General features: G+C 38.9%; 1 protein-coding gene across 1 annotated transcript in view; it reads left to right on the plus strand.

Moving 5' to 3' along the window:
• Kcnh5 (potassium voltage-gated channel subfamily H member 5) overlaps window positions 1–18,047 on the plus strand; it is a 316,006-nt gene continuing 297,959 nt past the window's right edge. The window contains exon 1 of the mRNA XM_005072763.4: window positions 1–130. Within this exon, the coding sequence (XP_005072820.1) occupies window positions 58–130 (73 nt within the window). The 5' untranslated portion in view covers window positions 1–57. The remainder of the gene's footprint in view (window positions 131–18,047) is intronic.

Genomic DNA, 18,047 nt, shown 5'->3' on the forward strand with positions numbered 1-18,047 from the left:
TTCCTGCTTCCCCCCCTCCCCCGCCGCGGATCCTGGCCGCTGCTCTCCAAACCCAGGATGCCGGGGGGCAAGAGAGGGCTGGTGGCTCCGCAGAACACATTTTTGGAGAACATCGTCAGGCGCTCCAGTGGTAAGGAGAGTTGCAGTTGAGAACATTCCCCACCTCCATCCCGACCACGGCGCCCCCATCCCGCCCATCCCATCCTTCTACTAAGGGGGGAGGGGGGTGTAGGTAGTGGTATTTGCTGGCTTAGGGTGGGTGGGGGCTAGGAAGGAGGTGGTGGAGGAACGTAAATTTGCATCGGCTTCCTATGAGATGCACCCCTCCCACCTGTCCAGACCTCAGAGTGGGAGGTAGGGAAGGGGGGGTGGATAAAGCGGGGGCTCATCAGAATAGGTCTGAGTTGTACTTTGCTGATGAATCTTTCCTTGTCCCATCGCTTCCCATACAAGCTTCAAGTGCTGACCAAAATTCTTAGAGCTAGTTTTTGGAGGAAGCTTTCCTTTCAAGTTGGGAATGCCTGGAAAAGTGGCTACTTCATTAAATTTAAGTCTCTGGGCTAGCTTTTGGATCCACTGTGCACACGTGAAAGTACCCTGTGTTAGGGCGAGCAGTCGGAGTTGAACCATAAAAAAGTCAGTGCTTGGAACCAGGGAAGGCAGTTATTAGTAGGATCAAATTTGTGTTTAAAGTTTCACGTTTTTATTTTCTTCATCGTGTATTGATTTCTAGGTTACATTTCACCTATTTCCCTTGAGCAGAAGGGAGGAAGGCAAAGCCTTAGTTTCTGTGCTTTTACTGCACCTGGGAAAGAGATCTGAACAATGTCATTCTATCTTGTTCCTGCCTCCCGAGTGTCTTTAAAATACCACCAATTTATGCTTGGTCTCCTATCTTCTGGATTGGAATGGCTATTTCACGTTTAAGATCATAAGATTTTTATCTTCTGGGATCATACATCTTCTAGTTGTGTTTAAAAAACTCTTTTTATATAATTTTAAACTCCAAAAGCCAACTGTGGACAATCATGTAAGGGTTTCTCTTCAGAATCCCTTCATGGAGAACTACGAAAAGGATAATTCTGCTCTTGGAGTTGACTAGGAAAGCAGTGGGACTCTTTTGTGCTGCTCCGTGGTTCCTTGTTCTGGCAATCATTCTTGGAAATTCTGTGTGTTGGGGGGGGTGTTACATAGCTGACACAGTGTGGATCTTTTGTGTGAATGTGTGGTTAAGATGTTTAGCTGTGGGTGAGAGGGATCCAGGCAAATGATAACCAGACACAGAAATGCTGGCTCTGAGGTGTTAGCTTAGATGACACCACTGTTTAGATCGGCGTCTCTTTGAAAACCAGGTTTACAAACTTGTCCTTGGAATTTGAGTAACCTAGGGAGTTTCCTTTAAATGCCCATCTTGGAGTTTGGTTTGGAGCTTTGTGACTCTTTCTTCCACTTTAGGTCAAAGTGTGATTCTATACAAGGCTAGGGCAGCAGTAGCATGTTGGGATTACAAAAAACTAGCTTATAGAGCTGCATAGTCACTTTAATCTTTAATCCCTGTAATATTTTTAGCTATCCCAGTGTGAGGTTCATGTGTACTTTCGGTTTTTATGACAATATAAATTAAAATATAAGTTCGTAATGGCACAGAATGTCCATTGCCTTATTTTATGAATATGTCACACAGATCTAGACTACAGGGAGCATGACTGTTAAAGCAATTCAATTGCTAGGGGGAACTTAGAGGTTATTGCAATCAGCTATTTACAGAGATATGGTGATTTCCTTTCAGATTTCTCTTCTTGAGTTGTTTCTACTTCTTACAGTTTGCTTTTTGAGAGGAGTTTTCAGGGAAGGCCTGGAGAAAGCCCACAAGCTCTCTGCCACCCTTCTAGGTGAAGAGAAAGACAAGGAGAAGCCATGGATTGAAGATTATCATTTAGCAATGATGATGGAACAGCTTTCTCAGCTTGGAACTGTGGAAAGGCTTTAGAATATGTTTCTGTCAGATGTGGCTTGAAATGGAGATTGGCGTTGTGTGGCTCAGGACTGTCAGTTCCAGTTGCCTCCATTTGCTATCACTCAACATGGTAATAGTTGATCTTTTTACACCCTGGGATTAGAATGGTGTCCTAGGTTAGCGCTTCTTTCACGGGCTAACAGCAAGTGTGAGTGAGATTTACTTGTTTCGATATTTAAAGGGTCTACTTTTCATCGTCTGTGGCTAACTTTGAAGAGTACTGAGACACAAAACCTTGGGATTTTGTTGGAAATGTACTAGATATTTGAGATTATGGATGCCTACATGTAGCAAGCACAGCAAACCCTCAGCAAGTATCTCAACTGAGAACTGCAGGATGTAATTGGCCTACCCATCTGTATGGGAGGGCCCTCCAGTTGTCATTTCTACCTGATTTGGCAGAGAAATTGAAAAATTTACCCTAAGAGATTGTTTAATTAAGAGTAACAGATAAAATTCCCTCCAGGATTCATAGATGGATCAGGTTTGTCATACTGAAGATTTAATCACTCACCAGCTTAATAACGTTGGGCATGAATGGCTGGCAGGGTTTCAGTGGGGAACTGAAGTCAAGGAGGCAGCATTCCCAGCCGGCTGAAGAACTGAAGAAACAGAGGCTGGCCTTTTACATTGCTTTCCTTGCTCATACAGTAGCATTCTCTTTTGAAAAGCAGCTCTTACGCCGAAAGTCAGATAAACATGTTTGTAGAAAGAGGCAGAGGTGGCACGAGAATCTACAGACGAAACAGGTGGACAGACACAGAGGAGGCAAAGGGGGAATAATCCACAAAGACTGACAGAGAGATGGAGAGACAACCGAAAATACATGCAGGCTGAGACAGAGACACACACAGACACTCAGACACACAGGCACACACATGGGAAAGGAAGAGGAAGAGAGGGAGGAGGGAAGAGATAGAAATAGATAGGTAGAAAGAGAGACACACAGAGAGATACACACATACACACACAGAGAGAGTGAGAAAGAGACAGACAGAGACTGAGAGAGCGAGAAGAATGAGAATCAGACATTTGATTTTGTCCATGGGTAGTTTGTGAATTGAGAGCTCAGGAAGTTAGGACTCTATCATACAACTTTCTGGTAATATAGACCAAATGAGCAAAAGTGATGGCATATATGCACACAGTTTTTGAGGCTGAGGATTTTATAATCAAACTCTGAAGTCCTCAGCTGCAGTTTCTAGGGGAAACGGTTCCCTTCTATGTCCTGAATGGCCATGTAGCCTCTCTGCTGCTGTTTTACTCTGTTTCTCCCCCTTCCCTTATGTAGTTGAGTGTTTTAAGCCAGCATTGCAAACTGTTACTGGTGACTATGTCTACAAAGTAAAACAATGTGAGCCGTTGTGTAGGATATATACACATACATCTTATAACCAACTCTCAAATATAGGGGCAACAAGGAATACTCCCCTTTAGTTTTAAGATTAAAGCCTTGATAGAACAAATAAAAGGAAAATGATAATTCGTAACTTGTAAACACCGAGAGCAAGTTATTTTTCTAAGAGTTTGTAAAGGTCAAAAGTATAAAGACAACAGGAGCATTCAGATAAGCATTAAAAATAGATTTTTGGTTTTGATTGACATATTTATAGCCTGTAGTGTAGCATTTCAATAATCGAGCACAATGTATAATGATCACATCAAGGAAAATGGTGCACCTACCTCTTTGAACATTTATCATCATTTTACCTTAGAAATAATCCTACTGGCTATTTGAAATATCAGATTGTCTACCATAGTGAAGTTTAAGTGTGTATTTCGCTATTTGGATCAAAATAAGTTATCAAGAAGGGAGGACATGAGAATTGTGTGAAAGCTCATTACATCTGAACAGCACCGCCGCGGAAGGCTCCTTTCCTGAGTAGACATGGACCAAATCTGTATTTGGCGACATCAGCACCTCCTTCTGCTTTACATGGTCAATATTCATGCAAGTTATTTGCTAGTGTAAACTAGGCTGTAGAGAGATGTAAGCTTCATGTAGAGTTAAATACCCCAGAGACTTTAGGTAGAATACTAGACAAAAACATTGTATCTAAGCCCTCAATGTGCCCATCCCTGTAGGCAGTATATTTCACCCACATGCTCTCTCTCTCTCTGAATCCCTAATGAACTGCCAGCAAAATGACTATTTGTTAACAGCAACTTAGGTTGCCATTTCTGAAAAATTACAAATTCAAATCAATGCTTTTTGATGCAAAATTATCCATTAATATTAAAGTATGGTTCAAAATTAAAGATTTTTCACTTTTATGAAAACTTAGAAGTGTTGTTTTTCTCTTTGGAGGAACAGGACCCAGGAAAGAGCTAAGCAGAGAGAGAGTGTTATGTGAGCAGCTCATCTCTTAAGAGGCCCTCAGTAGCTTCAATTTTCTATTTTTATAGAGACAGTGGGCTGGACAGGCACTTCCTTTACTCTGTCACCTCTCCCTTGTTAAAAAAAAAACCTCCAAACTCATTTTCACACTATAATTGGTATTTAGAAACATGGTTGTATTATAAGAAACCCTCAGGTGAGGAAATAGTTATCTGGTATCAAAACAAAAAGGAAAAACAGCTTAATTATGACCCAACCTGGAAGGAACAACATAAGGCAGACAGTTTCTACTGGCCACATCAGAAAGTTGTTTTGGTATTCTTTTCCTGAATGGCTTTCAGTAACATCCAAGACACTGTTCAGGAAATATTGATAAAACCACACATTGGTTTCGCAGCATCGGTTTACACAAGTCTTATAATGCACCACTTTAGTGCTGTGAGTATCAAAGAGGTTGAGATTATACTCACCGCTTCCTAAATTATATTGACGAATAACCAAAAGCGTCATCTCACTTCTGAGCCTGCACCGCATTACATAACGAATGCTGTACACTGCTGGCTAAGGCTGCTCCCCTCTGCACACATTGCCTTCACTAGTGTCTACCTTTTGCTGGATTCCAGAAGTAGAATGTATAAGAAATCCATTTACTTTAACCTCTTTCGGACAATGTCCTAAAAAAAATCCATTATATTTTTAATGGAAGGCAGTAGTAATGGCTATTGTAACTGGTAATGACTGAGTGGATTTGCATGCAGAAGCTCTAGTCAACATTTATCTTGTACTTTCACTGTAATGGTAACTTGGAGGATCAGTGCTTTCACACTCCCCGGAGTGAGTCTAGGCAGAGGTTGTGTGGCCACCAAGCTTCGGTGGTTACCATTTACCACAAGAGGTCACTATAGGTTTTATCACGATTTGTGATTAGCCAACATCTTTCCTTTTTTCTCTCCTCCTAGACCCTTCAATTATGATTCTGTGTGGGGGGTCTGCATCTTTAGTGTTTTTGCATGAAAGAAAGTATATAAAACATAAGACAAACAAGAAAATCCAGTGATATGAAGTACTTATTTCTTTTAATTATTAAAATTTATTTAAATTAGTGGCAATTATTTTAAGACTCAATAAATATGATAATAAAGTAGTAAACATTGACATTTGATATTGGTTAATCATATATCATGGATAATTATAATGTGGTATTCATAAGATGTGGTTTAGGCTGATAGGGAACTTAGGCTATCAAATGAAAATTTAATGATAGCACACATTTTCAGTGTATTAGCAATATATATGAAATACAAAGTTTTCAGGAAAGTTCCATGTACATAATGCTTTCTCTCAGGGAGATAGGTAAGCATTTTGCTATTTCAGCAGAGTTTTCCCTATCACAGATTTTTTTATATAATTTATATTAGACTGGAGGCAGAGGTAGAGTCAGTTCATAACCACACTTTATTGACAGAGAGCTCACAGATTTATAGTTATTTCCACAGCCTGTATGTAACTCTAGCCTTTTGATGTTTCCCCAAATTTTAAAATAAAGTTCAAAGGTAAAACAAATTATCTTCAAAGTTCTCCAAGTTATTAAACTCCAAGAGGCATGATTGGGAATGTATTACTCTGAGAGGTTCCGTTTCCTGTTGATTAGAATGCACTACCAGTGTAAGAGGCCAGATCTTGAAATATTTGATCAAGTTAAGAACTTTTATCAAGTTAAGACAACTGTGATTCTTAACATAATAAATTAGTATATCAGACATTGTCTTTAGCATTTGGTTATATATGGATACTAGGACCTAACAAAGTGACACATTTGTATGCAGTGTAGGCAATACTTGTAATACTAAGGTTTCACATGGAAAGAAACAAGAAAATTAATGGGAAAAATAAAACAGAAATGAACAATGGTTCTAGGGGCTGGAGAGATGGTTCAATGGTTAAGAGCACTGGCTACTTTTCTAGAGGACCCTGGTTCAATTCCCAGCATCCATGTGGTAGTTCACAACTGTTTGTAACTCCAGTTCCAGGAGATCTGACACCTTCACACAGACATACATGTGGGCAAAACACCAATGCAAATAAAATAAAAATAAATGATTTAAAAAAGCAATTTGAAATTTTACAGAAGCTGTTTTTTTTTTAGGGAATCTGGTCCAAGCAGAAAAATGTAACTATTAAGTGTTAAGTGCTAAAAACTTTGAGAAATAGCAGTCTGAGATCTTAGCTTAGATATGGAATCCTAGAAAATTTCAGTTAAGCGTATAAGGTCACAAAAGCTTAGGAGCATCATGCTAGTCCTCAAGGACACACCCAGTCCTTTCCTGATCTCCCCTGTGCTGCACACACAGTAAAAGATGGTTGAGTAAGTGCAAATTGATTTTGGCTCCTAAAGTAACCAAGTTAACACCTGATTTTTCCAAACAGTTCTGATTATGTCCATGAAGTGAGTTGGCTAAGTAATTATGTAGCCGAAGATGTTTATTTAATCACCGTGTGTCTCTGAAAACAGAAATCATACAGCATGGGACACATCATTGGTACCCATGAGAGCATGCTTGTATCCTACTCCAACCTGATGTGCAAACAAAAATATTCTCTAGCATTTCCATTTTAATCTCCAGGAGGCTGAAGAGCTGGACTATTTTATATTAGGAAGACCTGCTTGCCAATTTTCATATTCTAATTAAATTATTTTGAACAGCTCTGCAGTTAGGAGTTATTGTTGGCATGTTTTGTCTTTGGAAATCAATCTTTGCCTGTTGAAGAGAGTTTTACTGACAGTTGACACAGTTTACAATCCAGCAAGTCAGCTGCTGATTGCCAAACGTAACTAAACATTGATCAACTGTCTTACATTATGGAGAAAGTTTAACTTTTTCCTCAGTACTTCCTGTCTATGCACTTCTCTCTTATTTGGGGGATAAATTAAAGCACAAAAAATTTATTTTGTGTATCTTATAGCATTGTAAGGATAGTGGGGTTCTGTATTGGGGATTCCATAATCTGAGAGTAAGTTCCCTAAAGATAGTAACTACCTCTTTGCTCTACCTTTATGCCACTTATAGTGAAATACCCAATTACACAACTGAATGTCTACTATGTGCTAGGAAGTGATCCAGAACAATGTCACGGTGGCGTTACCCTTTATTTTCTTTTTTTTTCCTTGAGAAGAGAAATGTGCGTATTGTTTATGACTTCATCACTTTACCGATAACTTTGCATTGGACATCCCTTCGGTGGTTGGTGTCCTTAATTTTGAGTTGCCATTTCCTTGTATATCTCTTTGCAACCGATAATATCCAGCTCAAGAGCACCCCCACACCACCCTTTCCACACACAGATTCACTGTTTCCTTTGACAACTTTACATACTCTCTCCCCCTTTACAGTAGACCCTATCTCAGTGCCCTCATCCCCCCTGTCCTTCTGCATCCTTAGTGGATTCCGTTCCTCCCTCCATCTCTCCTTTTCTTGTCCTCATTCTATTTTGCAGAGCAGTCTTGTCTGAAGTTGGGGTTGGATCTTTCTTTCTGTCCTGTGTGGGCTGTGACATCTGGAGTTCCCTTCTTGTTCTTCTCACAGATCGTTTAAACTGTGGCCAGACCTGAATTTATTTATTTTTTGGTCTTAAATTGATTAATTTTCTGTGATATTTTCTCATGACAGTCTAAGACCACTTGTATTTTTTGTAACGTCCTATGCGTTCAACATCCTATGTACAATCACCCCAAAGGAGAATGCCTCATTAGCTGAGCTCAGAAACAACGCTTCTGGGAGTGAGGACCAAATTAGGGAGACTCTCATCCATCCCTAAAGCAACCTGACTCTACTGGGAGAACCCTCTTCAGGGTAGCTGATAATTTTATGAAACTGCTGGGTATTTGCAAGGCTTCCAGCCTTCCTGTTTGTCTCCATAATTCCCTACTCTAACTCCATAGTGGTGCACTGTGGATTTTAACCTGGAAGGTCTGCTGCTGAGATGTGAGGACGCACATGTCCCAAATATTACATTGAACCTCATAGGAAGGGCTTACTACAGACTTGCTTTTTTACATTCTTTTTGGATAAGGTAAGAAATGGGGGATTTTTCTACCTTTTTGACCCAATGAAGGCAAAATATTAAATTACTAGAAGCCTCTAAAATCGTTAAATGGCCTTGAAAGCATTGAACTCACTTTATCAAGACTTTCCTAACTGGTAGTCAAACACCTACAGACAGATGAACAAATAAGACATCTGAGTACCACCTTGGAACCTGTAAACATCAATTTATTGCTTAGAGTAAAATACGTCTGGATTGCCCCAGGACTCAGATATGCTGCTCTTCAATATCTGGACATGCTCCGAGATGTCAGAGGGAACAACAGAAACTCCCATCTCAGTGTAACCAGCACTGGGAAAACATTCCAGGGGGGAAAATGAGTTGAACTGTAGATATTTATGTTTCCCTTAAACAACTAACTCCTGTTGCATAGAGTGCAGAATGAAACACACACACACACACACACACACACACACACACACACACACACACACACCCTGAAACAAAGAAAAGCCAGGACAAAACCTTAGAAAATTAATCCTGTTATAATGTACCCTAAAAAGCCTACTGTGCCAGTTGGTTTTTGTGAGACAAGCTGGTGTCATCTGGAGAGAGGGAACTTCAGCTGAGAAAATGCCTGCATCAGATTGGCCTATGGACGCATTTGTAGGGACATTTACTTGAGTTATGATTGGCCTAGCTCACTGGGGGTGGTGCCAGCTCTGGCAGGAGGTTCTTCAAGGTAAAAGAAAGGCTGAATGGTGAACAAGCTAGAATGCAGTCATCCTCTGTGGTCTCTGCTTCAGTTCGTGCCTCCGGGTTCCTGCCTTGAGTTTCTGCCTGATTTCCTTTCAGGATACACTGTGAACTGTCAGCTGAAATAAACCCTTTCCTTCCTGAGTTGCTTTTGATCCTGGTGTTTATCACAGCAATAGAAACCAAACTAGGACACCTTTTTGTTTGACTGTGTGTTTCTTTCTTTACCATGTGTACAAATGAGATTGGTCTTAATTGAAATTCTTCATGAGTTTTACTGCCATTTGTTTGATTGTCTTACAGGTTCACTTTGAATAAAATATATACTTCCTTCAGAAAAGATGTTGGTTGTTTGTAAAAAACATTTGTGTAATAGTAAGCTTCAAAATGAAGCTTGCGTATTAAATAAGTAACACATTTCTCTCCCGATAAACACATCTTGACTGGTTTAGCTTTTATCCCCTGAGATTATATAACTAGTGGATGTCGAAAGCTTTAGGTATTTTAAGAAATTTCATTGCAATAAGATTCAGCAACAATTTGTCATTAACTACATCAAGGTGACTGTTTTCCATGTTTTGTGGGTCTGTGATTCATGTGGGCAGTCATTGCGGTTGTGTTTTGCTCTAATGATTCTGACCAGCATAATTTTTAGAAATGCATTTCATGAGCAAAACATTACTGTTTAAAGTAGAAGCTGGGCTGGAGCGATGGCCCAGTAAGTAAAGTGCTTGTTATACAAGCAGAAAGATCCAAGTTTGGATCTCCAGCATCCGTAGAGATGTGAGCTTGGCCTTGCACATGTAATCCCAGCACTGGGCAGAGGGCAGAAACAAGTAGATCCTGGTGAGCTTGTTGACCAGCAAGTCTAGAGAAACAGTGAGCAGGTTCAGTGAAAGACCCCATCTTGATAACAGAACATGGAGAGTGATAGAGACTTCTATGTGACATTGATCTCTGGTTCAACATGCACACCCATTGGTGCATACCTGTATACAAATACATATAACACACATACAAGTACAAGCTCAATTGTTGACTTTTTGTGGAAAATACCATCTGTAACATTTCTATTGTTCCTAGCAGCAGAATTTTGGGAATAGATGCTGAAATAGCTCCTGCTTTCTGATCCACTTTGGCTAGATGGAGAATGATGAAGTTAATGCCATCAAAGAAACACAGAAACTTGAAAATGTACCTTTGATCTTGAAGGAGATGAAACGTGGAGGCATATTTTTGTCTTTGATGACAGCTGAACACGTTTGAGTAAATTAACAGATTTTTTTGCATATTTCAAACTCCCACAGTGATGGTCTGTTTAATGTTGCCATTATTATATAATAATTAGAGTAATTTTGGAAAGTATGAAGTGTATGTGTCTACATACTGGCTGTACTGTTATGGTTTTGTAGGAAAAAGCATATTTTGTAAGAACATAAAATATATCATCTTTTATAGAAATGGGGAATGGATATATCAGAAATCAACACTATAGATGGGGACACTTCATATAAATTAGTTATGCCATTTTTCTCAAATCAAAGGAGATTTATTTGCCATAGAGGGACAGAGGGCAGGGATAAGATAAAGACAGGAGATAGAGGAAGAATGAGAAACTAGTTATACCTTTTTAGAATAGCCATATGTATCAAGATTTTGTTTAACCCAAATAAAATGTGCTATGTATGCCTCAGGGGACTTTTTCTGTTACTGCCACATGAAACTTAAATTTGTCTATAAATATCACTCACCCGGAAGACAAACTCAGAAAAGTAACATTGGCTCCCTGATTCAGGTTCACAAGTTTTTAGAAGTCTTCTTAAGTTTGCCTGTTATCATTACTAATTATTGTTAATAATATAGATTTTTTGGGAAGAAATAGGTGTAGCTGAGTCCATATATACTTTCTACATAATATCTAAACATTGCTTTGCAATTGTTTACTGACTGTCTTAATAACAATAGGAACTGTTACTTGATTGTCCCGGCAAAGATTGTTGGGTGTGTAATGAACACACTAATGTGTACCTTGATCTCAGAGTCTGTAAGGAGAGGCATCTATGCAACAAAAGCATAAAGAACATCTAAGAAGAAACTGTGGTAGGCATTTTAAAGGAAAAAGAGAGAGTGCTGAGATTACAAGTAACAGGAACTAGTTTTGATTAGAAGGCAGTTTTGGGGAGGTCTGACTAAAGAAGTGCTATTAAGGTGATAAGAGGTAATCTGGAAGAAGAATATTGCAGACAAAGAGAAAATGAAGCAGTTCTAAGCAGAGAAAAGGGGAATGGATAGGTATGCTTGTGAAGCTTCAAGACCAATGCAGTTGGATAGCAATGGGTAAAACTGAGAAGAGCAGTTGGAGGCCCATCTAGAGAGCCCAGGACAGATCTCCTGAACACAGTGCTGTTTGTTGGAGGGTTGAAGGGAGAAGGAGTGGAAGTTGGAGCAAGTTGGAGCAAGAGGGGATGGTAGTTTGGCCTGGGAGATTAGCGGTAGAGATTCATAGAAAGGAATGTATCCAATATGTATCATGATGGAATGGTAGATTTAGTAATAAGCTAGTGTCCTGAGTGGGAGAATGACTTCTAGGCATTTGGATCAGAAGTGTATAGAGGGAAGTAGGGGAATTTTCTTTGACATGGGGAAACTGGAAGTTTCACATTTCACCTTCCCACTTAGAACTTCCAACCCTATATGTCCCATCTCCCTACCCCTGCTCCTAGTCTCACTCTCAACCCTGGCCCTTTCTTTGAGCTGGGGTTAAAAGTGTGTGCTACTATCCCTAGCTGTTTATGCAGGCTCTAACTCAGGTGATTATTCTTGTACTGCAAGTATTTCGCTGACCAAGCTGCCTCCCTAGTCTCATTTCAGAATTACTGCACAGTTTCTGGGGAGGTATGCCTCTTCAGTAAGGACTAAATGGATATATTTAGAGGGATATCATGTTGACTTTCCTCACTGACTGCTGTAGACCTTGGAAAAATTGCACAATAGTGAAAGTATTTTCTTGTAAATCCTTTCCCACCTCCACTCATATCTTCTTTCTCCCTCAATAGTCTAGACTTCATTTTGTTGTTTTATCACTTCCTCCAATATCTGAAAATTCTTGCCAATACTCTGAGATACTTCTTCCAAAGGCAATTTCCATAAAAAGTTGGGAGTGAGAAAGAATAGTAGTTTAACCCCCCAAGGGCATTTTATCATCAGTTTCTACTTTGTCTCTTTAAAAAATGCTGTATATATTTAAGGTATGCAAGATATGTTCACCTTATACAACTCCAAATTTGTTTCCATCCATCTTCTTCTCTCCATGTACTTCTCCATCTTTGTCCCATTGTTAGTGTCCTGGAACTTCTAGATCTAAAAAGGGTGTAGTTTTCATAAAAAACAAAACAATAACACTGTGAAAAGCCAAATCTTGTTGGAGTAGCCCAGAGGAAAGTCATGTCTCCGTTCCAGAACTTCTGTAGAAAGAAAAGGAGTTGCTCAAGTGACTTCATGGCATTTCATTCACTGCTTATGATCTTTCTTCTAGAATTTTCTGTCAGCATGGACTCCTGGTCTCCTTCACAAATGGGATTAATATGTAGTAGTGTGAACTCGTGTGGTTATTTTCCTGTTGCCTGAAGAAGTCATTCTGTGAAGAAGTGTTTCTTTATACTAAAATGAAACCAAACAAAGCAAGAGCTCAGATTCCTGTTCAGAAATACAGGAATAGATCAGAGTCAGCGGCGGGGCGAAGTCTGCGCTGGTCTTTTCCTGCTACCAGACTCCTTTTTCCTGTGTTCACCAGCCAAGTCCTGTAGCTTTCCAGGCCTGCCTTTCCATTTGCAGAAAAGGAAGGAGAAGATGCACAAGACAGATGCAACCTTACTCTCAGGAAACATCCTAGGATCTTTTCAAACCACAGGTTTGACTCAGAATGTCTAGGGTGGGTCCCAGAAGCTGCATTGCTATTAACTACCAGGTGATTCTGGTGCAGGCTTTGAGAGGTGAGGGACCCAATTAAAGCCTCCAGACTTTGTTGAGCATGAGACCTATTGCTTGGACTGTATTTTTGGATTCTGCCCCAAGGGAGTCAGTTCAGTGAGCCTACATTACAATCTGGTAATCGCTACTTTTGATACCTGGGACAAGATTCTATTGCAGCTGCCAGAATTCAGGAGTCATTACACTAGATAAGTGTGGCTCCATCCCTGCACATTAAAACCTCTTGGGAAGATTTAAAAATACATACCAATGCTTGGGGGTTCCTTTTCCCAATTAACTAAACCAGAAACTCCAGGGTGTGAGATTGGAATGAACAACCCTTATGTTCCTAATTTCAAGTTCCTTGAATCAAAGTAGAATCAAGAAATCCCTAAAGACACTTACAATTTTTCATACTTGCTTTTAATTGATAAATTGTATGTATATGTTTATTTGGCCAATATGATGTCTTGATATCATGTATACATTGTAGGATGATCAAATCAATCTAATGACTATTCATCATCTCAATATTTGCCATCTCTTTGGGATAAGAACATCAAAATTCATCTCTCTTACTAATTTTCGATAACAACAGTGTGCTATTTTCTCATCTTGCAATAAAGAACTTAGAATATCCATGTCCACCTTCCGTGTTCTTTTGTCCACCACTTTCCCTTTTCAGTCTCTGGTTACCATGTAAGCATTTTCTTTCCTTTTTTTGCTCCATTGTATATATGTACCATTGTATGTATATATCACATTGAAATAGTTTTAAATTTTCTAATGGCCCCTAAAAACATTTTGATCAAAGGCATATGATTTGGGTTTTAAGCTTCTAATACTCCGTGGAAACTTGATTGCTTTATTTCACATCTATCTTTAGAGGAAGCCAGGTTGTATTTTCAAGCCCCAACCCTTTGTAGAAATCTATCCAAGCATCTACCAATGTGCAGAATAGTAACCTCTGAAATCCTAGTCCTTGGTGGGAATCTTGCCTGGCTGTTAGGCACCTCGTAAGAACCGTGTTTGTGTGTTCGAACCTCCTGGAAGTGAAATGTATGTAAACAACTTTAAGGATTGGAATAACATGGATACCAAGGAAAGTTCAATATTCCAGAATCCATGGCTTTGTGTGCTGTGAAAGTGAGGATATGCTAGAGGCAGAAGATTCCCTGTCAAGATTGGCTGATGACGACAATGATGCTTGGTTAGAATTCTGGGAAATTTCCTTAACTGCATCATGCTGCTGACACTCTAGGATTTTCCCACATTCTAGATTCTAACTTGTCTCCTTTGCAGTGAGTTATTCCTTTCTAATCAAATTTCTCTCGCCCATCCTGCTTTAAAGCTGAAAGAAATTAAAATTTTCTGGGAAGTAATTTTAATTAAATTTGCTCTCTTATTCTTAATATTTATTAATGATATCAGATTCTCATTTGTTGGAAGAAGAAATGTAAGACTTTAGGGAGATAATAATATGAACATTGTGTATACATTGTGTTTTGGCTAATGCATATGCAAATTTGTAAAATGAATTCAGCAACTCCCATCTAATTTAGCTGTATCTATTTCTCACTGTTTCGCTTTATAATTTTCCTTTCCCTGATATAATTGTACAGGCTTCCATTTGTTGGTCCAACATGAGGACGTGAAGAACTGCTTTTTTGTTGGTTCTATGCTTGCACATGTGGGTGCTCACAAATCTCCTAAACACACTGTTAGATGTCTCAACAGTTATGGCACAGTTTTGAAAAAAAACTTGCAAACAGTACACTATAAAATTTTATGAAGATTTTTTCTCTAGTAGTTTATAAAGACTTTGCTTATATTACTCATTATTAGTCTCCAGAATTACCCAGAGATGTGCTTATAGCTATTGTTAATTTGCATGTGTAGAAACTGATAATTTAATTGAAATCCTCAGTTTTTTTCACATTACTGTCTTGGTAATCTTGAGAATTGATCTGAGTGTGGAGAATAGACTGTCATGGGATGATCAGTGGGACTTGGATTGTTGTGAATGTCTACCAGTTGATGAATTCTTATATGAGCAATATGGTAAATATGTTTAATTGTGGTTTTATAGATTATCCAGAAATGACAGCAAGAGTCCTTACAGCTGTCCTCCATAAGACCAGAGTGTATTGTTAAGATCCAGCAGGAAGGGATGGGAAATGATTTAATCTGATTATTTTACTCTCATAGTCTAAATGGCTAATATCAAATTCAAAGCACAAAGATGGACAGAAGACACATCTCCTAGACTATTGTAAAACCTTATGATGGCCTTAAAATTATTTTTTGCGTTATTAGTTCTGATCGACTGTGTGAACAAACACTAGTGTGTACCTGTGACACATCTTAACATATTAAACATTACTGATAGAACTCAAGTAGATATTTTTAAAAAGGATTTGAAACAATGGAAAACATCCACTGCCCACTTTTGGTTCACACTTTTATATCCCCCCTCCGTAAACAACTCTGCCTCCAAACCAAAAAGAGGAGTAATCCCTTCCTGCAGGCACTACTTTCAATCCCTTATTTCATCTGTAATCTACCTACTTTTCTACCTACAGTTTGCCCCAGAAAGACTTTGTCTATGCATAAACCTCATTCAAGAGTTAGAATTTGGGGAACACGTATGCTGCTTTCTGCCTTTTGACCTCAGGGACCTGGGCTCTTTGAACCTCTGACTTGTTGCTTTTGAATGATCAGAGAGATGGGAATGAAGATGTTTCCTGGGTCAGAGATAAGTGATGTACCTTGAGAACAATGTGTCACGTAGTGGGGCTCCCATCATGCCTGCTTTGTTAATCATTTTGTTATTACACCGAGATACTGGTGAATGAATGCAACCCATCAACCACTAGTGGGTAGTGATGGCTGGACCTGCTGAGCTGCAGCCGTTTTTTTTAAGACATTCCTATTGCACAGCAGTGGAGAATGGTTGAGTGGCAGCAGGAAGACATTGCAGATTGCAGAGCCAAGAGGAACAAGCAGAGCTCTGGTTCTAAACCTAACAGATGTTTTGAAAATAAGACTGTTATGATGTAGGGAGGTCTGCAAGGCCTTTGGAAGGTTACTTAAGGCAATGCTTTCAAATCTCCAAGATGCAACTGAAGTGGGATAAAATGAATTCATTGAATTTTAACACACTTCAAAATTTAAATAGATTATAAAATAATACAGGGCATGTAATAAGTGTTGGTTAAGAAACTTTTGGTTGGTTAAGAAACATACTTTGTGTGCATTTCTTATGACAAACTCTCATTTACAAAAAACTTGAAAACTATGGGTTTCTAAGATGTTTCTGGGAGGAAAAAAGGCCCAATTTAGCAAGCATCTTAGGGTTTCAACATTTCCATCTTTTTTCTAAAGCACATGAGACCTTTGTTTCTAGGGCATCAGGGATCCTTTCAATCAGTAAATAGCATTATATTGAAAAAAATTGAAAATTGTTTTTAAGTTGACAAGTAAAAGTACATATTTTATGGTGTATGTTTATGGTAAATAACACGATGTCTCAGTATACAAGTGAATTGTAGAAAACATAAATCAAGCCACTTAACATATGAACTCCATCACATATCTTTTTTTGTTACTGAGAATAAAATCTACTCCCTTGGCGACTTTCAAATATACAATATATTGCTGTAACTCTGGTTGCCATGGAAACTGTAGTTCTCTCGAACTTATTAATTGCTAACTACAATTTTGTGCCCTTTGACAATATCCATCTAGTTCCTCTACCCCTCAGTCCCTGGTAACTCAGCACCATTTTTTTCCTCTCTGTTTTATGTGTTTAAATTTTATACTTTATGTGTCTATTGACTCTTCCAGTATTTGTTTTTATACTGACTTGTTTTACTTAATGTGATGCCACCAAAATTCACTCACATTGTTGAGAATGATAGTTCCCTTTTAAAGGAGTGTATATATATGAGTAATGCCACTTGTTGAATGTGTGCAAGTAGAGGATGTGTGTGAGTTGGGGAATGTGTGTGAGCAGTCCTCAGTGAATGTGGTATTGAGAAAGCAGAATCAAGTTGGTCCGTAAGTGCTTGATAGGCAAAGGGATATACATACATATATATAGGAACAGTATTTTGAATAAAGAGTTAGCATCGATGATGAGCATATTTGGGAGTTGATCAAGAACCTGACCTAAGTCTGAGTTTAGGACTAAGAAACAGTATGTTTATATTTAGAAGGAGGGGTGCCTGTTAAGTCTGGGAATGTAATTAAGATCTGATGATGTAAGCGTTTGGGTTTCCTGATCTGGATGAGGAGGGATGGTGTTTCCAGAAGACAAATGGACATTGGTTTCAATATGTGACTGAAAAACAGGATGAATTAAGCAGGACACAGCTCTGCAGGTGTACGGCCCACCAAGGCTTCAGGTCATCAAGTGTACAGCTTATGAATTAGAGAGGGTGAGCTAGCCTGAGCTAAGAGAGGAAAGAAAACCACTTTTGATGATTATAATCTATGCCGCATATAAATGAAACACCATGGACCTAAAGAGGAATTTATGCTTTCTGACTCCTCTTTCCAGAAATCAACTAATCTTCCTCATCATACTAGCTGGGTTCTCCAGAGGGATACTGTTAACTATTCTCATAACGAAGGTTTAACTTAAATGTCAGATTTTTTAAAACATGCACCAAAGGGAAAGGAGGATGTATTATCATCCTGTGTTTTCTAAGTGGATTGTACAGTTAAATGTGCTTACTGGTACAGGATGGTGAGTTTGGACAAATGTACATACCTGCATCTCATTTCAGGATAGTGAGCACTTACATCTCCCGATAGGTTTTCTCTCTTTTATGTCAACTCCCCAACCCCTTCAGGAATCATTGTCTTGGATAATTAGCATAATCATCACCTTATCATTCATCACAACCATAAAGAAAAGGA

This window comes from Mesocricetus auratus, unplaced genomic scaffold (assembly GCF_017639785.1).
Source record: "Mesocricetus auratus isolate SY011 unplaced genomic scaffold, BCM_Maur_2.0 Super-Scaffold_15014, whole genome shotgun sequence".
Classification (NCBI taxonomy): Eukaryota; Metazoa; Chordata; class Mammalia; order Rodentia; family Cricetidae; genus Mesocricetus; species Mesocricetus auratus.